The sequence below is a fragment of the Drosophila grimshawi genome, unplaced genomic scaffold (genome assembly GCF_018153295.1).
Source record: "Drosophila grimshawi isolate 15287-2541.00 unplaced genomic scaffold, ASM1815329v1 contig_311, whole genome shotgun sequence".
NCBI lineage: Eukaryota > Metazoa > Arthropoda > Insecta > Diptera > Drosophilidae > Drosophila > Drosophila grimshawi.
In genome coordinates this window covers 21,599,728-21,626,274 of record NW_025063098.1, presented here as the reverse complement: position 1 = coordinate 21,626,274, position 26,547 = coordinate 21,599,728, and the positions used below count along the sequence as shown (strand labels likewise).

At 45.1% G+C, this 26,547-nt stretch overlaps 6 protein-coding genes across 8 annotated transcripts; 3 read left to right on the top strand and 3 right to left on the bottom strand.

Moving 5' to 3' along the window:
* Positions 1 to 575: 575 nt before the first annotated feature.
* Positions 576 to 7,043, top strand: LOC6568417 (DDB1- and CUL4-associated factor 5). The gene is made up of 7 exons (XM_001994832.3): positions 576 to 1,317; positions 1,393 to 1,579; positions 1,646 to 1,912; positions 1,984 to 2,258; positions 2,318 to 2,448; positions 2,505 to 3,162; positions 5,992 to 7,043. Exons 1-7 carry the CDS (start codon positions 1,104 to 1,106, stop codon positions 6,495 to 6,497), a joined length of 2,238 nt encoding a protein of 745 aa, XP_001994868.2. The 5' UTR covers positions 576 to 1,103; the 3' UTR covers positions 6,498 to 7,043.
* LOC6568418 lies at positions 3,170 to 5,189 on the bottom strand. Its single transcript, XM_001994833.3, has 2 exons — positions 4,352 to 5,189; positions 3,170 to 4,291 (listed from the first exon to the last, which is right to left on the bottom strand). The coding sequence occupies exons 1-2, from the start codon at positions 5,074 to 5,076 to the stop codon at positions 3,196 to 3,198; spliced, it is 1,821 nt and encodes a 606-aa protein (XP_001994869.1). The 5' UTR covers positions 5,077 to 5,189; the 3' UTR covers positions 3,170 to 3,195.
* Positions 7,044 to 7,051: 8 nt separating the features above from the next.
* LOC6568420 (bromodomain adjacent to zinc finger domain protein 1A) lies at positions 7,052 to 13,823 on the bottom strand. Its single transcript, XM_001994835.3, has 5 exons — positions 13,429 to 13,823; positions 8,532 to 12,473; positions 8,287 to 8,465; positions 7,772 to 8,216; positions 7,052 to 7,709 (listed from the first exon to the last, which is right to left on the bottom strand). Exons 1-5 carry the CDS (start codon positions 13,539 to 13,541, stop codon positions 7,610 to 7,612), a joined length of 4,779 nt encoding a protein of 1,592 aa, XP_001994871.1. The 5' UTR covers positions 13,542 to 13,823; the 3' UTR covers positions 7,052 to 7,609.
* Positions 13,824 to 14,161: 338 nt separating this feature from the next.
* On the top strand, positions 14,162 to 18,099 carry LOC6568421 (histone-lysine N-methyltransferase PR-Set7). Of its 3 annotated transcripts, none has more exons than XM_032740548.1 (3): positions 14,162 to 14,368; positions 14,722 to 15,172; positions 15,265 to 18,099. In XM_032740548.1, exons 2-3 carry the CDS (start codon positions 14,863 to 14,865, stop codon positions 17,136 to 17,138), a joined length of 2,184 nt encoding a protein of 727 aa, XP_032596439.1. In that variant the 5' UTR covers positions 14,162 to 14,368; positions 14,722 to 14,862; the 3' UTR covers positions 17,139 to 18,099. The 3 variants fall into 3 exon arrangements, with proteins under 3 accessions (XP_032596439.1, XP_001994872.2, XP_032596440.1); XM_001994836.2 differs by having other exon boundaries at positions 14,177 to 14,368; positions 14,757 to 15,172; XM_032740549.2 differs by having other exon boundaries at positions 14,212 to 14,368; positions 15,358 to 18,099.
* A 302-nt stretch (positions 18,100 to 18,401) lies between these two features.
* On the bottom strand, positions 18,402 to 25,465 carry LOC6568292 (hybrid signal transduction histidine kinase I). Its single transcript, XM_043215242.1, is given in 7 exon segments — positions 18,402 to 21,502; positions 21,609 to 21,610; positions 21,784 to 22,180; positions 22,673 to 22,844; positions 23,663 to 24,153; positions 24,155 to 24,865; positions 24,932 to 25,465. Coding segments are annotated over 7 exon segments (3,633 nt in total). The 5' UTR covers positions 25,101 to 25,465; the 3' UTR covers positions 18,402 to 19,811.
* Positions 25,466 to 25,828: 363 nt separating this feature from the next.
* Positions 25,829 to 26,539, top strand: LOC6568294 (ATP synthase subunit e, mitochondrial). The gene is made up of 2 exons (XM_001994839.2): positions 25,829 to 25,916; positions 26,031 to 26,539. The coding sequence occupies exon 2, from the start codon at positions 26,064 to 26,066 to the stop codon at positions 26,304 to 26,306; it is 243 nt and encodes an 80-aa protein (XP_001994875.1). The 5' UTR covers positions 25,829 to 25,916; positions 26,031 to 26,063; the 3' UTR covers positions 26,307 to 26,539.
* The last annotated feature ends 8 nt before the right edge of the window (positions 26,540 to 26,547 follow it).

Here is a 26,547-nt window from a genome sequence, read left to right as displayed (position 1 = left end):
ACCATGATTTAGCAATGCAAAATAAATTAATATATTTATATATAACTAAAAAAAAATTGTTTTTAATTTATGAAGCTGGAAATTTATTTTCAAGAAAAGAATAAAGTGAAAGGTTTTCTTTGTTAGCTTAATAATGCTAACAAAAAAGTCCAAATTAAGTTTTTATTACAAATTTTTAAGAAGCGAATTTCATTTTAAGAAAATCGTACTTTAACAAATGTAAGGCTTTTAATTTTGGTACACTAAGGACTGCATAGAAATAAGTACAAACTTAAAAAAATTAGACAATTGGTTGAAAATTGAATAATTAAATCAAGTAGATTACACATATATATTTACTTTTATGAAAGTAGACACAGACGCTTATTAGAAATACTACTTTGACCACTCGATAAATAACTACAAAAAAAAGGTCTACGCTCAACTTTCTTGAAATGTTGTCTAGCTGGAAAACAGATGCGCTGCGTGCACCGTTTGAGGCACGCGCCCATCGCTAAATGTCTATTCAGCTCAAGGAACAGCTGTTTTTACGCTTCTCACATACTTTCTGTTTTCATTTTGATTAAAGCATATTCCGATGATTAAACCAGTCGAGAGTCACACTCGCAGTCGCAGTCGCAGTCGCAGTCGTCGTGAGAAAATCTCTGCGGGAGTTGTGCGTTGAAGCAGTCAATTCAATTGTCATTTGCTGCAAAAATAAACCTGAGCAGCTCATTGAAGTTAAACTAGATAAATAGTCGAATAGTTAGCACAACAATTAGAATAACATTTCAAGTTGGAGAACATCGAATTGGTAAGCAGCAAAACAACAAAAAAAAAAAAGGTACTCGCAACGCCAACGCAAAAAGTACGACGACAACAGCGACGAAGGCGACGACGTCAGCAGCGACGTCAGCGTCGACAAAATGTATACAACGCTATTGCAACGGCAGCGCCTTTGAGACCCACAGAAAAAACAACAACAACAACAACAGCAGCAAAAAAAAAACAAAGAAAAATAAAAACACAACACTTGCTACCCGGATAAGGAGTGTGGAGGTGCAAGGTGGAGCAAGGTTCGCACTTTTCTATAATACGAGAACGAATTAATTTGTAAATAAAAAATGAGCTACTTGCGAGGCGGCTCGTCGGGCAGCCTCAATTTGGATAATGTGCTCAGCTGCCGGGAGCTGGATCCGCTGCGTCGCAACCTGGAGGCGGGCATCTTCAGGCAGCGCCTGCAGGCCGCTGAGAATCTGTATCAGCGCAATCTGGCCGGGCACTTTGGTTGCGTGAATGCTTTGGAGTTTAGCCAGGGTGGCGACTATCTGGCATCGGGTAAGTGACCGACAACCTGTTGCTCCCATCCTGCTAGTGGGGATTAACTTTTGTCTTTTGCGCTGGCGGCTTCAGGTGGTGACGATAAGCGTGTGCTGCTCTGGCATGTGGATCAGACGCTGTCGAATCTCCGCGTAGATAAACCAAATGTGATGTATGGCGAGCATGCCAGCAACATCTTCTGTCTGGGCTTCGACACACGCAACACATACATCTTCTCGGGCGGTAATGATGACCTGGTCATACAGCACGACCTGGGCACGTAAGTCTACTCTACAATCCTGGCTAGCTCACATTCTACATTTTAATTGGTTTTTCCCTGGCGCAGTGGCAAGAACCTTAATTACTTTTCGCACGATGGACCCGTCTATGGCCTCAGCGTGGATCGCACCAGCACTCATCTGTTCAGTGTGGCCACCGAGCATGGCGAGATCATTGTCTATGATCTGCGCGTCGGCAAGACTGAACCACTGGCCATAGCCAAGTTTCGGACACCATTTAATGCGGTGGAATTTCATCCGCTCAATGGCAACTTTTTGGCGACGGCGAATGCCAAACGTGGCGCCCAACTGTGGGATCTGCGTCACCACACTCAGTGGGTGCACTTGCTCAGCTTAGTCCTTTTGATGTTTTGTTTTTTTTTTAACCACTTCCATCCTCTTCTAGAGCATTGTGTCAGTATAACTACATCACTGAATCTCCCAGCTGCATGAGCGTGCGCTTCAATTGCAACGGCAGTCTTCTGCTCACCCTGCATCGCCGCTTGCCACCCATCCTGTACAGCCCCAGCTCACCGGAGCCGTTGTGCTCGTTTTATCACGATGAATACTTTAATTCCTGCACCATGAAGAGCTGCACATTTGCTGGCCCGCAGGACGAGCTGGTCGTCTCTGGCTCGGATAACTTTAATATGTTCATCTGGCGCTTGGATGGAGTTGACTGTAAGTATTGGCATTTTGAGATTTAAATGATGCACTTGCTTTAACCAATTTCGCTGCAGTGGAGAAGAAGAATCAATGGATCGACACGACGCCCGTCATCCTGACCGGACATCGTTCGATTGTCAATCAGGTGCGCTACAATCGCCAGCGCTGTTTGCTCGCCTCGTCGGGTGTGGAAAAGATTATCAAGGTACGTGCAAAACTTAATCCAAAGCAGACAACTTCTAATCTTCACCCATTCTACAGCTGTGGAGTCCATTTGCCCAGCAAGGCTGGGACGGTGCATTGACGGAGCCATCGGATACGCCCTATTGCACACGCACCCTGCATCGCAACTCCACGGATCATGTGTCGCAGGACTTTAGCGCCTGCAACATGGAGGAGGATCAGGTGATGTTGGCCTTCTTTGATACGCTGGTGCAACGTGAGCTGGAAACGTGGAACAGCAGCAGCAGCACGGCCAATGGCAATGGCCATCAGACAACAAGCAGCGAGACCACCTCCGGTACATCAACGGAGCGCAGCGAGAGCACAACCCAATCGGATGATGATCAGAGCGATGTGGACACACCCAATGTTAGTGAGCTCAGCTGGCAAACGCATCCGAATCGCATTTTCTATTTGATTGCCAAGAAGCGTCGTGCACTGCTCCAGCTGGCTGTCAGAGGCACTGGTGGCCAGCATCGCAATGTGGAGCAGCTGCTGGCACGGCTGCTGGGCGAACAGCGGCAGGCAGCCACACAGGCACGCATCAGCGAATGGCTGGAGGAGACGCATCGCCTGTTCGGCGATGATGAGCTGCCCACCACATCAGCAGAGGCCGCAGCCCGGGATCGCAATCGACGCGAGTCCATCACTCAGCCAGCCAGCCGCAGTCCTCGCAAGCCGCCCGAATTTCGCATGAGTGAGTAACCAAGGAAATTTTAGTATTGAATCTTTATTTGAACAGCAGCTCGAGTAGCCAAACAAGTGAGGCCAACAGGCAGCCAATTGTCAATGCATAGAAGGCCAACTGAACGTCCTTCAGGGTCAGCACCTTCCACTTGGTCATGTCCAGCTCGGCCAAATACTCCGGATACTGATGAATACTCCACTTGGCGCGCTCTTTCATCTCGCTTATCCAATGATCTAAAAGGCCGCCAGCTAAAATGCGCAAAAGCACCGTATTAATGCCATCCAAATAGGGTGACGGTTTGGGCAGAACATAGCCAATGTGGTAGGTCTTGGGGCACTGGGGTATCTTGTGCACCTTGTGCGTCATAATGTAACGTCTGTCGCCCAGCTCCAGGCTAGCGGAGCGGGTTACGCCGGCAAATCTTCCATTTTTGGCAACCATGCTTATCAAACGATCCTCACCCTCGCCCACCAGTAGCATCTTGGCGTTCAGGCGCCGATAAACCTCCGAATCATGGCCATAGAACAAATCATCTTTGAATGCCGGATGCTTGATGTAAATGGGCATTTGGGAGGCGTCCAGCTCAGCCAGCGTATTTGGATCCTGATAGTACAATGGTCGTATGTAAGCCGTGGCCAAACTGGACTCGAGCAGTGCACCAAAGATGACGCTAACCAGGCACAGTGAGGCCAAGAAGATCCGCTCCGAATTATACGGCGGAAACTTGCCCACATTCACTCGAACCCACACCACCCAGGTATCGATAAAGATACGCCAGGCAATGGAAAAGTAATGCAAACGACTGTTGACTACTCCACCAGCTTCAAACTGGCCGTGTCCAATTCGCAGGAAGAGATTCAAGCCGCGCAAACAGAGCCAAATGAAGGCGCAGACAAATCCCACGAGGAGGAAGCACAGCCAGACATCCACACGGACGGCAAATAACGGTACAACCGACTGTGGAATGCGCTGTGCCTTCTGCACAAAGAGACACAGATCATCCATGTAGACAGCGGCGCTAAACTGCAAGCGTGGCGAAAAGTAATCCTTGATGAAAAACCCGGCAAATATCACATCCAGCTCGTGACGATGGATGCGACCCACACCGCCGCTATAAGAGCCATTGGGCTGCTTGCCACTGTATAGAGGGGAATGTTTCTTAAGTGCTAGAGTCTTTGAGCTGGGCTTGGTTACTCACCCAAAGAACTCGCCATCCGGCCAGGCATAGTTTAGCGTAAAATTCAAATGCTTGCCAACAGTTTCGGCTACAATGGCATCCGGTCCGGTTGGTCGCAGTACTTGCTCGTCGGACTCATCCTCTTGGAGTGCTGAGTACACCGAATCAAAGATGTAGACGCGCAGTGGATAACCGTAGAGATTGGAGTAAATGTTTTCAAAGCTATGCGCATTGTCAGTGAGCACCAAACTCTTCAGAAAGGGATTATAGAGCAGGACTCGTTGGACTGCCAGCTGTACATAGTAGATACGATTGTGGCCACGTCGTTGCCAAATCTGCTCCATGAACTGCAGCAAAAGCTGATCTTCCTCCTCCTGCTCGCCTGTGAATCCTTCTACTGCAATCACATGGAAACCGCCCTGATTGGTGAACAGTTTCAAGTCCGACTGCATTTGCCGCACTTGCTCATAAATGTAGAAATGGTGTACGACAGCTCCGGCCTCCGCATCCCAACCAGCGACTGCTTTTGGATGATGCCCAATATGCACTCTAAGCGCGTATTGCTTATGATTTAACAGCGACTGGACAAAGCTATTGTCCGCATCCCGCATGCCACGCAAATGAAGCTCCAGGGTGCCTTCCATCTGACTTAATATCGTATTCACAATGCCGGCATTGTTATCCTGCTGTCCCGTTGTCATTTGTATTGCGATTATAAACATAATTAGCTGTGTAGCCAACGCCATTGTGAGCGCAACTGACCTCTTCGAACTGACGGCAGAGATTGACCAGGAGGCCAGGCCTCCCGACCGTGTCTCTCAGTGTGACTCTATGGGCAAACAATGGCCAGTTGACACCTTGACACCTTGTTTGCCTACTGTCAGCGACAATTTGACATTGACAGCTGACTATGTTCGCTAGCCTACTCTAGACATCACTTACCACTTATCACCCAGTAGCCACCCATTCCGTGAAACCCACAATTATTGGCAAGTGTCTGGGCATATTGTTTACCCTAGCAGAGTCATGCTTCAAGATTATGACATAACAAGATCTGGTTATATTTGTTAGTAGTCATTGAATAGTTTGATTCCCAAACATTGTTGAACTGAACTTTACAGCGACTTTAAGACTGAGGGTTAAAAGCTGTTCCGAGCAACGCCGGATAATGCTTAGTTAGTTTTTGATGTATAATTTTGTATATTTTTAATCACGTTGCAAAAGATCTCTGGATCAAATTGAGTTTGTGCAAGTTGTATTATACCAATACCAAATACAAAACGCATTTCTCCATTAACTGTATATAGGCATATCGGTTTGTTCGACTGTTCGTCTATATCATGTCGCACCCATACCCAATCGGTCGAAAGATGAATTTTCTTGTGAAGAAATTTAAAGTGGAGGCAGTCATCAGCTGTGCCAAAAGAAAAAATATCCAAACCACCCTTTTCCAATATGCGTCTGATTTTGCTCCTAACACTTGGACAAAAAATGATCAACATCGTTTCACTAAATCAAATAGATTTCGCTTTAATTTATAGAAAAATTTACTAGTCGGCAATTTGTCTGCAAGGGAATGAAATCCTTGCAAACTCTATTCCCACTTCATATTGTATTTCCTTGTTTTGTTGTAACCATTAATGAGTTTCCTTTCTCTACAGTTGGCTCGTTGCAGGCCAGTTTCGAGCAGCTGGAGCGGAAGCGGAAATTGATGCGACTCCGTTTTGCGGCCATTAAACGGCGACGGACCGTTCGACGTCCACGCCGAGGAATGCTGGAGAACGAGAGCGCCATGTCCTATGATACCGAATGGTTAGATGATGATGATGATAATGATCCAGAGGCAAATCAAGAGAGCAATGCCGGTGACAACAGCAACACCAGCAATAGCAACAACAATAACAACAACAGCAACATCAACAATAACAACAACAATAGCAACAGCAATCACGATGACGACACGTCCAACACATCGATGGAGGCACAATTGTCGCAGGCGCCAAGCACCTCCAATTCGGTGCACTTTGCGCTGGATGCCACCGAGGCCAACAACAACAGCCAATTGGCCGAGAACAACAATAATAAAGTCGTCAATGGCATACCGGCTGCCACATGCCACTCAGAGACAACCACATCCACGTCCTCCTCCACACAGACACATTTGTAAAAATGGATCACATTCGGGAAACTTTCGAGTAGTTTCTGTTGACTTTTTTTATACAGAGCAATCCTGGCATTATTATAATTCCTCGATATGTGTGTGCATTACGGATTAAGAAGAAAATGTAGACTTAAGCGCAAAATTCTCTGCAGCACTGTGTCCATTTGTCCGAATTCAATCATGGTATAATACAAGCATAGAGAGTATTCGATATTGTTTAAGTAGACTTTATCCGCATCCAAAAATAGGGAGTTGTATTTATGTTCGCAGCAACTCATTTTTCGAGCTAATTTTGCAATTTATTAATAGCCTCCACATTGGAATACTTTTCTTTTAAATTAATGATCTCTGAAAAATTGCAGTAACCTAAAAGTAATACCATGACAACATTATGAGTATAACTTTTGCGTGTATTCATTAGATTAGATTAAAAACGTAAATTAATTTTATTTTTTTAATTTGGATGTTAATTGTGATTGAAAATATATTATGAAAACCAATCAGAAAAAACAATGAAAATAAATAAAACACAGTTTGGTGTGGAACATGCAATTAGCAAATGTTTGTATTCAAGTTGTTGCATGATGTTTTGCAAGTGGTTGCAACTATAATACTTCAAACGTACTTTCAGATACAAATATGCATGTATTGCCCAAGAGCTGATTCACTTTGGACATGTATTTCACCAGTTGGCGTTCCAACTGCGACAGAGAATATGGCTACAGTAGTTTTAAAGGTTGCAAGTATTCGGTATTTTATTTATTTATTGAATGCTAAAATCTGTGAACTCTGCGTATATGTCTACAATAATTTATGCGTAAAATTAATAATAAAATTGATACAGAAACTAATAGCTATATAGCTGAAATATGGAACGATTAAGCTAAATGGTGGATCATAGCGATACAAGTAAGTATACACATTGCATACACTAAACAGACTATATAAAGTGTGTGTATGTGTGTGTGTGTGTGTGTGAATGCGGCTGATAACTGGTAACTAAACAATACTGGCTAATTATGTACGTTGGCTTGTTCTTTGTATGTTGCACTTTGCATGTTGCCTAAAGCTAAGTGAATTAATTTACATGGTTTGCGAATTAAATGCAAGCGAAACACTTAGCAAATCCCTTCGGTGGCATTCATGTCACTGGGCCGGAACGGCAGCATCAGATCCTTGCAGCGTGACATTACAAATCGCTCCAATTCGCTGCCAGCACTACGAAAACAAGTACATCATTAGAATGGTTTGCAAACGATAGATGATGTTTGACTACTCACTCGTAAATTTCATTGCCTTCGACATTGTACAGATCGCAGTTCTTGAACACCAACTGGATATCGCTGAGCACCTCCTCGTTTATTTGATATTGGCCCATATTTAATTTTGATTTGATTTTGGCCAGATCCATTGGCGTCTTAATTATCTTATGGTAGTCGGGCACCTCAGAGTTTAGCACTGGTCGCAGAAAAGGCCACGACGCCTTATGCTTCATCGTCTGCTCCAATAGATCGTATAAGACGGCGCCATTTAATGGCAGATCATCATTGGTTCGGCGTCCCGAACGACGATTGTTGTTGTGGTTACTGGTATTATTGTTATTATTATTATTATTATTATTGGTGCTGCTGTTGGCCGCTGCCTTGACTACTGAGTTGCGTAAAGAATTGCGCGAACGCTTGGCCTGCGGTTCCTCCCGATCCTCATCATCATCGGCATCGCCATCTAATTGAATTGAGGGTTATGAGATTATTTTATGTAATTACATTTGGATACAACTAGTCAAACTATATACCATGACTGAGCCGGCGTCGCGTGCGTGGCTTTTCATTTGATTTACACTTCTTGCACACGAAATCCGTGCGAGGTTGTCGCTTCAATTTAACGCACTCCAGATGATACCACTCGGAGCAACGGGCACAGCAAATTTCGCAGCCATCATAGAAACACGTCTGACAAACCTTTTCCACCTCACTAAGAATGGAAAATTTGGATTAATTGGTTTTAATCATCAGCATAATTCTCGTTCCTTTCACTTACGTTTCTTCATCTTCTTCATTGTGTTCAGCTTCAATGGAGGAGAGCTCGTTTTCGTCCTCGTCTTCAATTTCCTTGGATTTCTTTCGTCTACTGCTGCGGAGTCGCTTCGCTGCCGGTCTGCCATTTGTCTTGACGGATATGATATGAGCGGACGAGGATTGACTTTGGTCAGTTGCCGCCTCCCCCTCCTCCTCTTGGTAACTTTCTTCCTCTTCGCTGTTGCCATCATTCTCTTCGGCTGCAATGGACGATTCGTCGACGGACTCGTTATCATCATCGTCGTCGAGTGCCTCCTCAATTTCTTTCGATTTCAGTCGCCTGCTGCTGCGGAGTCGCGTCGCTGTCGCTCGGCCATTTGACTTGGCGGATGATAAGATGTGAGAGGAGGAGGCTTCGCTGATATCATCATCTTGTGTATCGCTTTGCTCCGCCTCTTCATAGTCAACATCTCCCTCCTCCTCGCCCTCGCCATCCTCCTCGTCGCCCTCGCCATCTTCCTCGTCGCCCTCGCCATCCTCCTCGTCGCCCTCGCCATCCTCCTCCTCGCCGTCGCCATCCTCCTCCTCGCCCTCGCCATCCTCCTTCTCGTCGTCGTCGGCATCTGCGTCCTCCACCTCAAATTTGCATTTCTTTTGGGCGGTGCGTTTCTTTTGCTCTTGCTGCTCATCGTCTGCGGTGGCATTGGTGAAGCCTCCAGTTCGCACACAGGTCTGACAATACCAATTACCCTCGGGCACCGAGAGCATTTTTGGCTTCATGCAAAACATGTGAGTGCCGTCATTGCACTCGTCGCAGAGCAGCATCTTCTCCGGATCGGTGCCACGTCTGCAAACCTTACACAGCGACTTCATTGTGGAACGCTTCCATAATATGGAGTCGTGCAATACGTTCATATGCAGAAAGATCTGGGCATAGTTGGTGCTCTGCATCAGCGACAGTTCCCATTGTTGCAACTTGGCCGCACAGATGAGCTTATGATTTTCCGGCTTTGACTCTGGTTTCTTTACTGTAGTCATGCTGAATGGCTCCTTTAGGAAGCGACGACCCACCGCCTGCTCCACCTGGAGCAATGCCGACGCCAGATTCCGCACCTGAGTCTCATGCGCCTCGGTTACCTTCGTTGAGGCAGCGACATCAGTCTGCCTCAAATGTTGTCCCGGATCCCGATAGGCGCCGTACTTAGTCCTGCCAAACTGGCAGGCCTCTTCGTCGTAGAGCTCATTATTGATATTGTCCGTCGTATCGGCATCCGTCTCATTGCTGTGCATGAATCCTGGTCCCCACCGTAGCGTGCACTGGGCATCAAATTCGTCGGCCAATAGCTGTTCGCGCCACTTATCCATATCCTTGACCTTCAGCTTGCCAAGATCGCCTGTGAAAATGTCCGTTTCCAGCTGCAGAATGCAATCGATTAGATGCAGACGCATCACCTCGTTCAGATCCGTATTCTCGGGCAGACCAAAATTAGCCTGGCCATATTTGCGATTCGTCTCCGTCTTCATTGCATTGACGAACTTGTTGCGCTTCTGATTGCTATCCAGACTGAGCATGTCGTGCGGACAATACTTCACATGATGTTCGATCAGGGCGCGCATCTGGGTGAGCTCCTCGAGCAGCTCTGCTTCACGCAGACCTAGTGGATTCAGGGATCTGATCAGGGCATCGATCTCATCCTTCTGATGGATGTACGTCCATATTTGTCGCTTATCGTGCTGCTCGTTGTGAACTATGCAATTAGTGGCATCTCCGCTGCACATGAGCAGCTCAGTTTGTGTGGGTGTCGAGTGCTCATCGTCGTCGCCGGTTAAATCCATTGGTTCGGCCGATTGACCGTGATCGTTGATGAGCAGATTCTCCTGGTTCTCCTTGTTCTCCAACGATTGTTTGCCGGTGTTTTTAGGCCGCTTATCCGAATCGTCGCCATACAACTTCAGCAAATAGATTCGCAGATCTTTGCGCATCTTGGGCAACTGCGCCTGTTTGCGTAACTCGTCCGGCGATTTATTGAGCGGCGGCTGCGATAGACACGTGTCCACGCTATCCGGCGAGTGCTCTATGAAGATGCCCGGCATCGACTCGAGCACATAATACTTGCGATAGCAACGATCCATGCCCAAGTAGACCAGAAAATTGAACAGCTTCGTGTGCAGCTTGACAATCTGAAAATCGTATTTGCGCTGCTCCCGATCCGATTGTACCAGCAGATTGGCAACGCGTCGATTCAATTTCTCATCGAGTGCCTGCCTCTTGTCCATATCCAGCTTCACTTCGTCTGACATGCACTCCTGATTGTGTTCGTTGGTCAGCTTGCGTCGGGTCATCTCGACGGCGGCTAGTCTCCGATTCTCGCTGATGGCCAACGCACGTAGTTCGCCCTTCACCTTGGTTATGCGCTCCATGCGCTTGTCGATCACCGTAATGCTGGCGGAATAGGTTAAAATCTGTGCCATCAAACAATTAATCACACGCATAATGTCCACAAAGTCCAGATGACCAATGGTATGCGTTCGGAGTAGATGTAGAATGTGTGGGTGCTGGAGCAGCAGCTCCAGACCGGGATCCTCACGCGAGGCGTAACCATTGCGATACAAGTAACGCCATCTTTCACTCTTCTCAGCCAGAGCCGCACCGGAGGACAACAAATGCAGGCGCAACACTTCGCTGAGGGTGAGCGCATCCAGCGGCAACACGTTCAGATTGAAGGAATAGTGTCGCTTGGCATAGCGAGCCGTATGCGAGGCATTGTACATGCTCAGGTAGGGCTCCTCGGTTGACTGGACGCGTCTCAGCGAATATCTGACGGGGCACTCGTCCTCCTCCTCGCGTTGCATATCAAAGATCGTGCCCAGCAGCACGATCAATATGTCTGAGAGTGGACCGGCCACTTCGCGTGCGCTAAATGCTCGCGACATCTCATAGAAGGTCAGGTTCTGGGTGAGCACTCCGGCCCCAGAGAGTACACCACGATACGTGTGAATAAATTCACGCAGCATGAAGGCGTCGCCCAGCAAATGGTCCGGCAGAAGTGTAACAATTGGATGATAGGTGGGCATCACGGACTGATCGACACGTTCCAGATCATCCGTTTTGATTGTCAGATAATTGCATTCCTCCTCGACGCGCAACATTAGAGCCGCCTTCTTTTGTGCCTTCTTCTCCGCCTTTTGACGTATCTCCTCCAACACTTTGGCCTGCTTCTCGAGGCGTCTGCGCTCCATTTCCTCGCCCAACGATTTGTCTTTGACTTTGTCGTCCACCTTGCTTTTTGCCTTCACCTCCTCGCTATTGACAAAGAACTTGTTAAGTGTTGATTGTTTTTTGGTATCCTTAGCGTCGGGTCGTTTGATTTTTGATGGTGAATATCGTGGCATTTTCCCAATAAAGATGCTAGAGAAGCTGACATTTGGTTCTGTCACATACTGTTTGTAGATTTCGGGCTTGGGCCGCAGTAATCCCTCCACACGAATTACATTGTTCTTGATGAACATGCTGAGGTTCTCGTGGTTGAACTCGTCTCGTTTGCGACGCATTTGCTCAAAGGTGGCGACAACCTCCTCGCCGTTCGGCGCGCACAAACGATATTCGAGCTGTTCGGTTTCCTCGTAAACGCCGTTGACCGGCTTTGGAGCATTCTCGGCCGGCTTAATGCCAATCACTTTGAAGACCTGGTTTCGCTTGGTTGTGATATTCACCTCCTCGTTGAGGAAGAAGCGTTTGCGCAGAAACTTGGACGCGAGCAGAGTGAGCGTCTTCACGGCCGACTGACAGGCATGTTCGATGACCAGGAGAACTGGCGCACGTAAACTCTGTTTGAACTGTTCCATCTTTTTGCGGGCGAGCCGTTCGCTCTTCACAGCCTCCTCGTAGGTGAGGCCATCCTTGCCAGTCGCCTCGCACTGCCACACAGTCGAGTTAATGGCCATAACATGTCGAAAATACTCCCTATAACATATAAAAATTACTGCAATTGAGTTAAATCTTCAAAATTAAAACTCTAAACTGCCAAATAAGAATTATTTTCTTTAACTTGATGGCATTAACTTGCCTTAAATTCTCTTTGTAAAATTGAAAATCGGCAAAAATTAATAAAGATGACAATCTACAAAATTGCCTACTAAGAATTATTATATTTTATTTAAGGAACATGTCGCAAATACTCCATGTAATATAGAAAAGCTTACTCAATTAAGTTCAATCTTCCTGATGAAAACTATAAATTATCAAACTGCCTACTAAGAATTATTTTATTTAATTTGTCCCCCTCAATTATAATGAAAAAAGTTAATTTTTTAAATATTCAACACTGTAACAACATATAAAATAGTTTTTTTGAACTGGCAACAAGGTGGCAACGCCGCGCATAGCAGCTGTGACACAATTTCGCGCGCTTTACACGGCCGCCGTCGCCAACACAACTACTCCCATACGAAATGTTTTTGTGGTTTTGCTTGCATGTATTGCTCGCGTCGAAGCATGCGTTCATCAGCGTTGCTTTGTTGTATACTTTAGCGCATTGTATGCTTTGTTATTGTCATACTGCTGCTAACTGCAACTAAAACCATTTAACGAATTGCAAAACAAATTTAAACTTGGTAACAGTATTAGGCGAAGAAGAAGAATTAGACGATCAGAAAATTGTCTTTTCATTGCTGTCCTGCATTTAACAAAGATCAAAGATATTTTTGCAAGTCGTAATTTTTGGGTCAGGTCAATCCAAAAAAAAAAAAAGGCGCCAGACACACATATAAAATGCGACATTTTTCAAGCCCGAAAAATGTAACGCCCTTTAAGTTGGCAACTTTAAATGCTAGCTTTAATTGGCGTCTGCATTACAACTGTTAGTTTATTACTGACAAGAAAATAATGTTTCACGCATGGTGAATCTAATTTGACTTACTCGTAATCGCGAAATATCCGCTTGGTAATATAACAGCAGAAGACCAAATCGTTGTCGTGGAATGTTTCCTGTGATTGATTGAGATCAAATCCGTCGCGCTTGCAGATCGGCATTTTTGATAATGATTTGTTGCTTGCCCTCGTTTAGTTTATTATTTTATTTCGTATCGCCAAGGAGCAGCACAGGGTCAGCCAGCGACAGAGAGCGAGACCGAGAGAGGGAGCAATAAAAGGCGCCCAATTTTTTTTGCAAGCAGCAGGATGTAAACGTTGTTAAGCAGCTCCTTGCAATATGCACTCAATGAACAATTGCAATTGTCAACTTATTATGCTTTTTGCACTACCTTTCATCAACTTATACGCGACGAATTAACTTTAATTTCCTTAACGAAATAATTTTCACGCGCGCCTCGCGAATTTCGCTTAGCCTTTGAGATGCTAATGTGTAACTATCGATATTTAACATGTAAACAAGCACAAGCGTCACTGTTATTGGCCAACGATAGTTTGCGCGCAACTTCTAGCCAGTATTGGGAAACGCGATTTAATAGACTTATTTTATTTTCAGTTATTTAAGTTAATATTTTATTCTTTTAGTGGCTGAAAGGAAAACAGTTAAAGCAAATTTATTTGTGATTTGACTCTTTAAGTTTCGATCAGTCATTAAAATGAAAATGTTGCCCAACAATGCTCGCTCGATCTGCACTGATATCGATGTTATGACATGTATCGATAAGACATCAACAACTCTACTGCAAAATGGAATAAAAAGAACCACACACAAAAAAAAAGTTTTGCGGAAAAGGAAAAGTGCATTTGACTGACTGTAAAAATAGTATAACAAGGCGGCATAATTAATTGCAATGTGCATAAAACAGTGTAAAACGAAAAACATGCGCTTCTGCGTATGACGACAAAATTCGTATCAGCTAAATAAATAGGTAGGCATCTGCCTCCGTCTCTGCTTCAGTCCCAGCCTCAGCCTCACTGGCGCAACGAGCAGGCTGGCTGGCTGTTTGGCTGACTGGCTGCTTCATATCATTCTTTCGCCGTTTGTCTTCCTCTTCGCTTCGTGCGACACAAGCAGCAGCAGCAGCAAGCAGAACACGATATTTTTGTCGAGGGGAAAAAACTGTACGCGCTGTGTTGTGTTGTGTTGCTATGTGTGTGTGTGTGTGTGTGTATTACTGCATGTGTGTATGTGTGTGTGGGAGCTGAAGAGGGAGGAGGGCGGCGAACAAATAATGTACAAAAAGTTTTAATGTCGTTTTGTTTCGACTTATGCAAATTGCAGTCTGTTTTTCCGTTTTCTCGTTTCTGGTTTCACAGTGTGTGTGCTACAAACTTGCTGCCTTAGTGTAATTTATTAATTATCGACGGATTTCCACCCGACACGGATTTCCACAACTCCAATTTTGTGTTAGCTCAAAGCTAAATGATAATGGTTCGCAGACGCGCACGGCCCGCCAAAGAGCCCGCCCTAAACGGGGTCGTTGCTGCCAACAACATCAGCAGCAGTAGCAACAGCGACAACACAACGCTGACCCTGCCGTTCAATGGCGTACCAATGAGCGCTGTGGCCGCCAATAGCAATAATTTGCTGGATGATCAATACTTTGCCAGCCCTAAGCGAAAAGACTGTCGCCTCATGAAACCAAACGAAGGCAATCTCAGTGCAGCAAATCATCCACAATCCATTGACAAATCCAGCAACTCAATCAAGTCTGAGGCTGGTCGCACAATTGGTAAGTAGTTTTTTTTTATTTTAAGTTTAACTGAAGCACACTCACTATAGGACTCCTTTCCTTTCCTCTCCCCTGCACCTCCTCCTGCACAGGTGTACAATTGGCAACGCGCTCGCAAACACGCACCATTGAAAACTTCTTTAGAGCGAATGCAGCTAAGAAAAAAACAACAATTTTATCAACAGAATTTACAACAACAACTGCATCAGATGAGCAAAAGACAATAAGCATAAATGAAGCCTTAGTGGATGAACTGGAGGAGGAGTCGCTACTATATGATGCACACTCGATAGCTTCACCATCGACCAGTAACAGCAACAGCGCCAGCGCCAGTTCGCCAGCATATCAAATCGACGATGATCTGGACGCTGAGCACACTAACGACAACAGCTCCGAGACGGGGGGCTCTAACTACACAGATACACACATCCATACACACTCACAGACACAAGTCCAAGACCAAGACACAGAACACACAGATGCAGCAGGCATACAAAGCACAACTGCCTTCCAGACGCATCGGTCGGCACTGCGCGACAGTCACAGCTCGTCGCATAGCAGCAGCAGTAGCAGTGCAGCGACCTCGGACAATATATTTCTGCAGGAGCCGGTGCTGACGCTGGACATCGATCGAACGCCCACCAAGGCCTCCAGCATACGCATCAATAAAAGCTTCGAGCTGGCCAATGCCGTATTCTCCTCGCCGCCCTCAGTGCTGAGTGCCTGTATGCTCAACGGTCGCTTCAATCAGATTGTTACGCTCAATGGTCACGGGACGGGGCACGAGCAACAGCATCAGCAACAGCAACAGCAACTGCAACATGAGCAGCAGCAGCAGCAACCGTTGAGCGGTTGCGAATTGGATCAACATGACAGCAGTTCCTGCGACAGTGGCGTTGCCTGCAGCCTGACGGCAGGCGTGTCGCCAGCGGTGATTGGAACGCGTCGACGCAAGCCGGCAACACCGCATCGCATCTTATGCCCCTCGCCCATCAAGACAATGCCGCGCGATGCAGCGCTGCTGATGAAGGGTGAGGTGCAGTCGCCGAGAAAGTCGCCGCGCAAACTGCAATTGCAATTGGCAGCCGCAAGCAGTGTGTGCAAATCGCGACGAAGACTGAATCAGCCAAAGCCACAAGCGCCTTACCAGCAGCCCAGCCCAATGCCCAATGATGATGTTGTTGTTGTCGTTTTAGACGATGACGGGGACGTGGATGGGGACGATGATGAGGATGATGTGCATGCGCTGATCAAGGCCGCCGAGGAGCGTGAGAATCTGACTAAATCAAAGGCAACAATGCTCAAGCCGACAGCAGCCGCATCGGCAGCAGCAGCAAAAGCATCAGCAGCTGCCGTCAAACCAAAGGCGACTTCCAGCAGGCCGGGCAAAGCCAAGTCGTTGGCAGCCAAGTCACAGCCGCTGGCTGCAACCAATGGCAATCGTGAGCTAACCGAATTCTTTCCGGTGCGGCGCAGTGTGCGCAAGACCAAGACGGCCGTCAAAGAGGAAATGATGCGCAATCTGGAGCAGGCTGTGCTCGAGGAGCGCTGCGACGGACTCCAGGTGCGCCACTTTATGGGCAAAGGGCGTGGCGTTGTCGCCATGCGGCGATTCAAGCGTAACGAGTTCGTCGTCGAATATGTGGGTGACCTGATCGCCATTAGCGAGGCCACCCAACGGGAGCGTTGCTATGCGCTGGACGAGAATGCCGGCTGTTATATGTACTATTTTAAGCATAAGAACCAGCAGTACTGCATCGATGCGACCATTGATACGGGGAAGCTGGGACGCCTCATAAATCACTCGCGCAACGGCAATCTGATGACCAAAGTGGTCGTGATCAAGCAGCGGCCGCATTTGGTGCTGCTGGCCAAGGATGACATTGAGGCTGGCGAGGAGCTGACCTATGACTATGGCGATCGTTCCAAGGAGTCGCTGCTGCATCATCCGTGGCTGGCATTTTGAGCCTACGCCCGGCAACTATCATTACCTAAATATACATAATAAATGCATAATATTAGCTTAGTTATTCTTTAATGAACAAAATGAGAAAAAGATGAACGAAACAACAAAAAACAATATAAAAACAAAAACAAAAACAAAACTGTTAGTGCAAAATAACCGTAAAGGATATAGAGAGCATCATTTCATATTTTTGGATCTGTTAGCGTTTTTTCCTTTGTGTTAAGGCATCGATTATGAAACTGTTAAACATTTAGACGAAGTTGAAGCGGTATGCTTATAATTATGACATTAGCATTGCATTCACCACATTTATAATGAAACTCAAACAGACTCACACACACACACACACACATATACACATCCATACACACTCTATTTATATAGACCTAGTTATATATGCATATACACCACATGTGTATGTGAAATATTGCTTATTATTATGTACTATTTACTGCCATAGTGCTATCTATATATGTATACACCCCGTGCACCTCGCTGGCCAATCCCAATCCAAAAAGAAAACAAAAAAACAAACATAAATCCTAACTCCTGACTAGATTAAATATAATGAATATAATAATAATTAGTGCATCGATCAGCATCCATTTAAGCACATTAAACATACATTTGACGAGGCTTTCTATAGCGTCCACTGGCAAAGTCCTACTTCCCGAGAGAATGTGAGACATTGAAGATTAGTTTCGGACTAATCATATCATCTATTGAGCTTCCGCTGGCACAAGTGAGCCACTCTATAAGCAGGTTTCAATTACACAATACACAACGCCTCCATACTCCACTCCAGTAGAATGATGAATCTAATTAAATGCCGGTCCTTACCCCGTCCCCACAAAAAAAAAACCCCTATTGATAAGTAAGATCATCAACGCAAGAAATGTATTGCAACAAAAACTTGGTTCAAATTATCAAATAAACATAAAACGTTTCTTCAATTACTATATATATATATTATATTACTTTTTTTTATTGTTTTGCTCTGCGCATATTTATACAGTACATTATCTATTAATATAGAATATTAGAATATAATTTTGTAGCACATTGTAATACATTGATTTTAATTCAAGCCGCAAACCATTTTATATCATGTTTTTAATCATTGTTAGCAAAAAATAAAATACAACAAAACACATACACAAATGCATAATTTACAGTTAAGTCTACAGCATCGATTCAAATTTAGTTGTAATTTATATATATATATTAATTGTTTTACTTCACACTCACACACTATCACACGGACATACACACACACGCAAACATTAAGCGAAATAAATAAATAAAACATTTAACACAAAAATCTAAAGCCAATGGGTTTTCACTTTTTTAGTTTTCTGCTTTAGGTTTTCATTATGGAGATCATGGCAAACTATGACTAAACATGGAATGCTCGCAGTTTTCTTTTCTTGGTTTTTTTTTTTTGTTGTAATAATTGTAACAAATTTGCATTAAATATAGTTTAATACATTATAGACATACCCAACTTTATATATGTTTAAATGTATATATAGAAAAATTTCGCTTGGGCGGGTTACGTTTTTGGATGTTTTTTTCTTCTTTTTTTTTAACGCCTTGAAATATCTCACTTTGGAATGGCTGGGGCGTCTCTTGTTTGTTTTTTAAATTAATTTATATTTTTTTTTATTTGGAGTGATGCAACCAGTCTGATCGCTTCTACGCACGTCTTGACTGAGATCCCACCAACTTAGTGGGTCAAATCTGGGCAATACAAACATTTCTAAGCTGGCCTTTGCAAACGTTTCTCAACTCGCTCGGAAACTAAATCGTGTCGCTTTATTTATGGTTTAATGTTCAACATTGTTAAACTACAAACGCTTATTCAAAATGAATTACTCAAACGAGTTTTAAAAAACAAGAAACACCAAAAATAAAAGTGCTTCCCCAAAATATAGCTTAGAGGTTTCTATTGCTTTAAATATTGTACAAGTTCTAATTTCCAAGCATTCACTAAAAACCAAATCTAGTTTAGTTGTTGGGTAAATTTGTGGGGGCTTTGACCTTCAGAAGTCGCAAAGTCCAAGCTATAGCTAAATGGAGAGGTAATATCGATTACTACGTTTTATGTACCACTCAATACAGTCTATCCACATAATATAGTAAATAATAATAATAAAATAATAGGCTCTATAACTAATACTACTCCTAATTACTGAGTTATTTAAGTTTTCGGCCAATTCTCGAGTTCTCTGTCTAAAAACAAAATTTTACACAAAAATATTGCACTAAATACTATAATTTCGACGCAAACAGTTTAGCATTGCTTTTTTTTTTGTTGACTACAATTACAGGCTACGAGTAACAACAATGACAACATCAACAACAACAACGACAATAATGACAACGACAATAATGACAACGACAACATCAACAACGACAACACAGCAACACGCACATTAACAATGATAACAACCAGCGCAAACGTTGCAAAATTGCTTGCAGCTTTGCTCACTTATATAACAAAATATCTAGACGGATTCATAATACTGATTGACGCGTCGCCTACGTCAAGATGGTCGCCTCGGCTGCCGGAAGGCAAGGCGGCGGCACCAACAACATCTTCGACTGCTGCTGCTGATGATGATGATGCTGCTGTTGCTGTGACCTTAACTGTTTCACGGTGCGCAGCTTTTGTCATTTCTTTGCACTGAAACTGGGCTTGGGCAAAGAGCTCATGAAGGCGCCAGCATTGGTTGGCAGTGCCGGTGCCACAAAGCTCAGATCGGGTATTAGGGAGATGCGTGGCGCCACCTTTGCATTGCCCAGATGAAACTGCTGGCGCTGCTGTTGCTGCAACTGTTTCTGATGGTGCTGATGATGCTGTTGCTGATAAGTTGCTGGCAATGCGTTCGCCGTCGCCGTCGGCGCCGTGGAGAAATCATGCATCATATGGATCTGTTGTGGTATATTGTTGTTATTATTATTATTATGATTGCTGTTGTTGTTGCTGCTGCCATTGTTGGTGTTGTTGCTGCTGCTGCTTTTGCTATGATATTGGGGTACCAGATTGCTGTGTGCGTGCGGCTGCTGCTGCTGCTGATAAAGACTGAGCGGATTGTTGTAAAAGTTGGCACTCTGCCAGGCGCCGGAATTGAATTGTGGCATTGTCGCAGCACGCGCCGGCAATGGATTGCTGCTAACAAAATCTGACCAGTCATCCTCTTGCTTTGCAACTGCAGTTGCCGCTCGCGATTTCAGCACATTGTTGTTATTGTGATGGTTGTTCTGCTGTTGCAGCTGCTGTTGCTGCTTTTGCTGCTGTTGCACGGGCACAGACACAAAATCGGACCACTCATCATCCTCCTGCTGCTGTTGCTTTTTTTGTTGCGGTTGCTGCTGCAGCTGCAGCTGATGTTGTTGTTGCTGCTGTCTCGGCTGTTTGGGTGACTGTTGCGCCACCGTGGCGCTTATCGTCGGCGGCTTGAACTGATGCGAGAAGAGCTCCTCGATGCGTGCCAATTCCTCGGCATTGATGCTGGCCATTGCATTGTCGCCCCACTCAATGCTTGGCTTCGCCAATGGAATTGATTGCGGCAGCAGTATGGCCGGACTGAGTATCATCTGCTCGCCAAATGTGGGCGTGCCATTGCGAGGCGGCTGTAGTTGGGCGCAGTTCTTCATGGCGGGCACACTCTGAAAATCACTGAAATCATCATCCTCAGTTGATGGCTTCCCGGATGCGTTCAGCTTGCTGGACGAGTCGAGGGCATAGGGGGTTATTGTGGCCGGCGGTGGCTTGTACTCCACATCGCGATATTCTTTCTTTACGACCGTCTCGTCAATAATGATGCCGGCCGAGGCGATCTCATAGTCGAAATCGATGGGCGCCAGCGTTGTGGTCTTGGCCACCGCCGTGTCTGATTTCGAGGGTGTGTAAATATGTGTCTCCTTGAGCGGCATGGCAAAGCTATTGCTGCTGCTGCTGCCGCTGCTGATCTCATGCAGTTGCTGGCTGCTGCTAATGATTGCTGGCTGTGGCGGCGGCGACGGCGACGGCGACGGTGTTGGCAGCGATGGTGATGGCGATGGTGACTTTCTCAGATCAAGCTGCTGCTGCTGCTGTTGCTGAGCGAGCTGCTCGCTGTCGTCGACGAAGCCGTGTCCATTGCCGTCTGCTGATAAAGCAGGCGATAGCGGCGCTGTTGTTGTTGCAGCAGCAAAAACTGATGTTGCTGCTGTGGCGTCATCAATGCCGGCGATGGCGCCATCGGCTGCTGCCTCGTCGTTACCGTTGGTCGAGCTTTGCCCATGAGTAGTGCCAGGCTGCGCTTTAGCTTGGCTCGCCGGTGTTGCTGCTGCGGCGGCGGCGGCAGCTGTTTCAAGTCCTGTGAACCACACAAAATATGAGCATTAATCTAAGGCTACTACAGATAGTATACAGTTAAATATATATATTAATGGACAACATGAGAACTAAGATGCTGGATAAACTACTGCAGTGGGTGGAGGGTTTGTTGGGGTTTATATATATATATAAATATGTGTGTATGTTGTGTTGGCAGCGACAAGTAACAAGAACTGAGGAGAGAGAGGGAGAGAGAGATTGAGAGTTGCATAGAGACTAAGGAGAGAGATATATAGAGAGAGAATAAAAAAAATACACAACTACAACACGCACGGAGCCAACGAACGAAACTTACTAAGATCCAGCAAGGCGACGTGAGCGATTAAATTAGTGTTAGTTGTTGTTGTTGTTGTTGTAGTGGTTGTTATTGCATGATTATTGTTATTGTTGCAGATGGTGGCAAAATGTGTGACAAAAGTATGCGTTTCATTGGCATTGGTTGCATTGCATTGATTGTTGTTGTTGTTGTGGTTGATTGTCATATTGTCATTATTATCAAATAGTTCCATCGCAGCCAAGGCATCGTGATTGTTGTTGTTGTTGTTGTTGTGGGAGTAGTTAGAGGTAACAAGATTTATTTTATCAGCATTAGCCACCATCGTTACTTGGTCTAGTTGTTGTTGTTGTTGTTCCAATTGTAAAGTCTGTACATGTGATTCTAAATACAATTTATCATAAGGATAAATTTCAGTACAAAGATGATGGGCACAAGAAACAAGTAAAACAAGTGAAAATGGTATTTTGCTCTACAATACACTTGCAGAAAATACGCTCGTAATTTTTATAAATATTGCATACTTATCGCACTACATTCAATCTTTATTAATCTATTTCATTTCTGCAAGGGCATTACAGCAGCTTCGGGCCTCCGAAGAGATTACAATTCTTCAGAAGGTTTGAACCAAACGAAAAACGGGAAAAGAAACGCATGTTTAATATAACCAAAGAGAGAGTAAGAACGAGAGCAGCCAATAAACGGCAGGCCAATTGGTTATTCAGTTGGAAAGCTAAAGCGTGAGGATCAACGAAAAAGTATTTCGGGAAAGAGCGAGCGAGCGAGAGGCTGTGGCAATTTTGGTTACGAGAATCGTGTGTAGCGGTTAACTGGCAGCAACTAAGTGTTTACTTGTGACGCCGTCTACTAACTTACCCTGGCTGGGCTGCTGCATGGAGCTGCTGTTTGCGGGCCGCCAGCTGGATACGGATGCCGTTTGTGGCTCCAGCACAGATGTGACAGTTGACGGCTTGAGTGGCTTTAGTGGATCAAAGCTCAGGTTAGCCGCAAAGCGTGGCATCGACGCATTCCACTTGTCGCCAAACAGCTGAGGGATTAAGAATAAAATCAGTTTAGTCATCAAACACAAATAAAATTAACGAAAAACAGTTAATAGTTAAAAATACACATCCCTTAACCTATTATTCTTGTGGTAGCAACCGTCTAGTTTACTTAAATTGAGGCAAAAAAAAAACTCTGAAGTTTTCCTTGACTCGATCAAGATCAATTTGCGAATGCCTCGATCACTCTGAAGTTATGATGTTTGCTCGCAACGCGTCGCTAATTTAAAAACTTTAACTTCATTCTATCTTATTAAACAAATTTTTTCTAATTTCGTTTTCCTTTTTACTCGGCTTTCGAAATGATAGCTATAATAATAATGATAATTTATTGCATCGAATTTACGCGCAGCGCAAATCGTGTTTGCAAAGTTGTCGTCCAATTGTTCTTGCTTATCCTGGTCGCACAGAAAATGAAACCAATCTAAAAGGTTTGTGTATAGTGAAAGAAAATTAAGATGCTGCTGCTGCTTCAATAGCAAAAAGATGCAAGGAAATCAAATCTAAAGAGAGGCTGCTGCTTACGTTATGGCACAACTTATTCTTTTTTTGATTTTCTTCTACTATTCTTATCTGTCACAAATGTATGCATGTACCTGACGGCTGAGTGCAGGATATCTCCTAGTCGGTCATTTAGCAATAGCACTCGTGCTTAATCTAATCAAACACAGATTAGTCTGTACAGAAAAAGTTGTACTAATCTCTAACTAAATTGACTAGATATCAACATTCTTTTGGAGGTCAGCGGGGCCTCCTTCATTGCGGTAACATTATTTTATATCCTATATAAAAAAGTAGAACTCACAATATTGCGCGAATCGATGGCCAGGGATCGCACCAGGGAGTGTCGCATCTCGGAGTTTGCCCACTGATAGTCGAGAGCATGCGCCTGTTCAATGGCGCCAAAGTGCAAGGATTGCGTCTGGGCCAGCGGTGTCTGCTTGGGCGGCAGGTGTGTACAACTGGCCGCCTCCTGACTGGGAAACATTAGCTCCAACACAGGCTTGACACGTTCATCGATGCTGAGATGCGTTGCAGCTGGTGGCGGTGGTTGTGGCAGCAGCACTGATGCTACTGTGGCAGCAGGAGCGGGCACAAATGCGGGCTCCGCAAAGTCACCAAAATCATCATCATCACCATCATCATCGTTCTCAACAGTCGCCGTTGTCGCTGAGGGTGTGGCAAAATCCTGGAAATCATCGAAGCCATCATCACTGCCGGCCGCTACTGGTATTGACTGTAACGACTCAAGCGACGCTGGCGCTGCCGAAAAGTCGGCAAAGTCACCAAAAGTCATCGTCCTCCTCCTCCTCCTTCTCAGCATCGTTGTCTTTGACAAGATTTCCGTTGAGTTCCTGCTGAGGTGGTGGCGTTGAGTCTGGAAACGCAGTAAAATCCTGCTTGGGGTCAGGTATGGGCGTCTGCAGCGTGGGCAAGGCAAACTCCTGCTTGGCATCAGGAATGGGATTGCTCAGCGCTGGCGTCGTCGCCTGCGGCGTGGGCGTATGTAGAATCTCTATGGCAAAAAAATCAGCTGCGCCCTCAGGTATGAATAGTTCTTTGGGTTTCTTTGGCGAACACTCCTCATCGCTGTCATCGGTCACATCCTCCAGCGTCACCTGGTGGACGATGGCAGCGTGCGCTTTGCTTGCTGCCTGCTCATCGGCCACGGGCGACAGTGTGCAGGTGGGTGAGATGCTCTCGCTGGAGTACAAGCTCAGGCTGTCCAATTTCAGCGAGGGCACATTATCATTGGTATTGGTTTCATCATCATCATCATCTTCTTCCTCCTCCTCCACATCCACCTCAGCCTCCACCTCATGCTGTTCCTCTTGATTGGATGTTGGCATTTGCTGCTCCTTCGCGGGCTCAAAGGCGTCAAGCGTTCTCACCTGATAATTGAAAGCCTCCACGGGGTGTGCAGCAGTTGATTTCTCATCACCGTTGCTCAGATCGTTGGGCAGTGGCTGATGTGTTGATGATATGGGTAATTCTGGCAGCGTTAGCACTGCGACAACAATGTAATGTAAATTAATATACATTATTAAATGCGCAGTTATAATATGTTAATTACCTTTCGCATTGAGCGCAGCTTCGTGCGTGTCGCTGACTAAGCCATACTCCGAATATTCGTCAGCGTCTTCCAGTTGCAGCGTTGACTGCAGCCCCGAATCATCGTCATCCTCGCCAAAGTCAATCGGGGGTGGCGTGCTGCAGAGGAGCGGTGGCGGAACATTCACCATTTCGTGAGTCCTTTGTTTCAATTTTTAACTCTTCTTGTTGTTGTTGTTGTCGTGCTTATTTGGCTAACAGCAGCTGCAAAAACACTTCAGGAACTCTCACTGCTCGCTGCCGAGTGACGTTTTCAACCCGTTTATCTTTCTATGTATGCGTGTTTGTGTGTGTGTGAGTGTATTCGAGGGCCCACTCAAGGTCTGTATTGGAATTTTCTTGCTTGAGTTTTTATGTTACGCACACGCGTTGACTATTTGGGTATTTTCGTGTAATGCTCAAGTGTCACTTGCACTATGATTTTGGCCTAAAGAGCACTAATCAAACGTTTTTATGTGTCAAATTCGCCATGTTTTTAACAAAACAATTTTTTTCCAGGCTTAGTTCTGACATTCACACTTAGAGGTGTGTGACAAGTCACAAGTACACACAGGTACAGTGAGTCACTGTTACCAGATAATACCAAAAGTAACGGAAATGTGAATGTTATTCACCTGGTATTTTTGCGAATTGAGTTTGAATGGCTCAAAAAAAACTAGTTGCCCGTTTAAAAATTGTATTACTACATGTGCTTTGGCAAATGTGTAAAACGTTTTATATGTGCGTCTAAAAAATAAGCTCACACATAGTTTACCGAGACATCACAGCTGTCGCCCATCAAAGGTTTTTGGTTGTTTAAAAAAATATACTCTCCGCCAAAGAGTAAAAATACGTTTTGCAACACTGAAACTTCGATAGTTGGTGCATCGCTTGCACCTCTGTTAGTCTGACAGCTGCTTTAAGGTTATACTACGATTGTAGTGGACATAAAATCGCATAACTTTTTGGTAAATATATTATCTTAATATAAAATATAGATAGTGCCGCAGCACAGATTTTAGGCGCTTCACAGTGCACAAATATAATTAGCCGGTCAACTGACACGAGTGTTTTTCTTGCAGCTATTGCTCGGTACATTACATAACTAACCAGATATGTCTCAGGCTCCGGTTCGTGTCTCGCCGCTCATCAAGCTGGGAAGATGGTCCCTGCTGCTTGTAGGCATTGCCTACGGTGCTGCCCACCAGAGCAGGCTGTCCAAGAAGGAGGAGAAGGTGCGCGAAATTGAAGCCCAACAGAAGGTCGTTCGCGATGCTAAATTGGCCGAGGAGAAGAAGCGCAGTGCCGCAGCCGAGGCTAAAGCCCTGGCCGAGTTGTCCTCGCCCAGCAAAAAGTAAAATGCTCGCTTTAGTTTGTTAATTTCTACGACAGCTAAATTGCAACAAAATCAGGCAACAAAGCTACAACTACAACAGCTACAACAACATCAATATTCCGCAAGGCGCAAGCGATCAAGAAGCAGTGTTGCTTGCCCCCAATTATCGAATTATCGATCGTGTTTGTTTATTTATCTAAAGTTTGTGCAACATTTGAGCAAATTAAATGATTAAAACAAAAATTATTGTGTAAAACAAACAT

Bases quoted from the DNA above. Each gene is read 5' to 3' on its own strand.
- LOC6568417 (XM_001994832.3), top strand. From the start codon at position 1,104: ATGAGCTACTTGCGAGGCGGCTCGTCGGGCAGCCTCAATTTGGATAAT. The intron at 1,913-1,983 runs GTGGGTGCACTT...ATCCTCTTCTAG, and splicing joins GATCTGCGTCACCACACTCA to AGCATTGTGTCAGTATAACT. The intron at 3,163-5,991 runs GTGAGTAACCAA...CTTTCTCTACAG, and splicing joins GCCGCCCGAATTTCGCATGA to TTGGCTCGTTGCAGGCCAGT.
- LOC6568418 (XM_001994833.3), bottom strand. From the start codon at position 5,076: ATGGCGTTGGCTACACAGCTAATTATGTTTATAATCGCAATACAAATG. The intron at 4,292-4,351 runs GTGAGTAACCAA...CCCTCTATACAG, and splicing joins CCGGATGGCGAGTTCTTTGG to TGGCAAGCAGCCCAATGGCT.
- LOC6568420 (XM_001994835.3), bottom strand. From the start codon at position 13,541: ATGCCGATCTGCAAGCGCGACGGATTTGATCTCAATCAATCACAGGAA. The intron at 12,474-13,428 runs GTAAGTCAAATT...TATATGTTATAG, and splicing joins CGGATATTTCGCGATTACGA to GGAGTATTTTCGACATGTTA. The intron at 8,466-8,531 runs GTAAGTGAAAGG...TTCCATTCTTAG, and splicing joins AATGAAGAAGATGAAGAAAC to TGAGGTGGAAAAGGTTTGTC.
- LOC6568421 (XM_032740548.1), top strand. From the start codon at position 14,863: ATGATAATGGTTCGCAGACGCGCACGGCCCGCCAAAGAGCCCGCCCTA. The intron at 15,173-15,264 runs GTAAGTAGTTTT...CCTCCTGCACAG, and splicing joins TGAGGCTGGTCGCACAATTG to GTGTACAATTGGCAACGCGC.
- LOC6568294 (XM_001994839.2), top strand. From the start codon at position 26,064: ATGTCTCAGGCTCCGGTTCGTGTCTCGCCGCTCATCAAGCTGGGAAGA.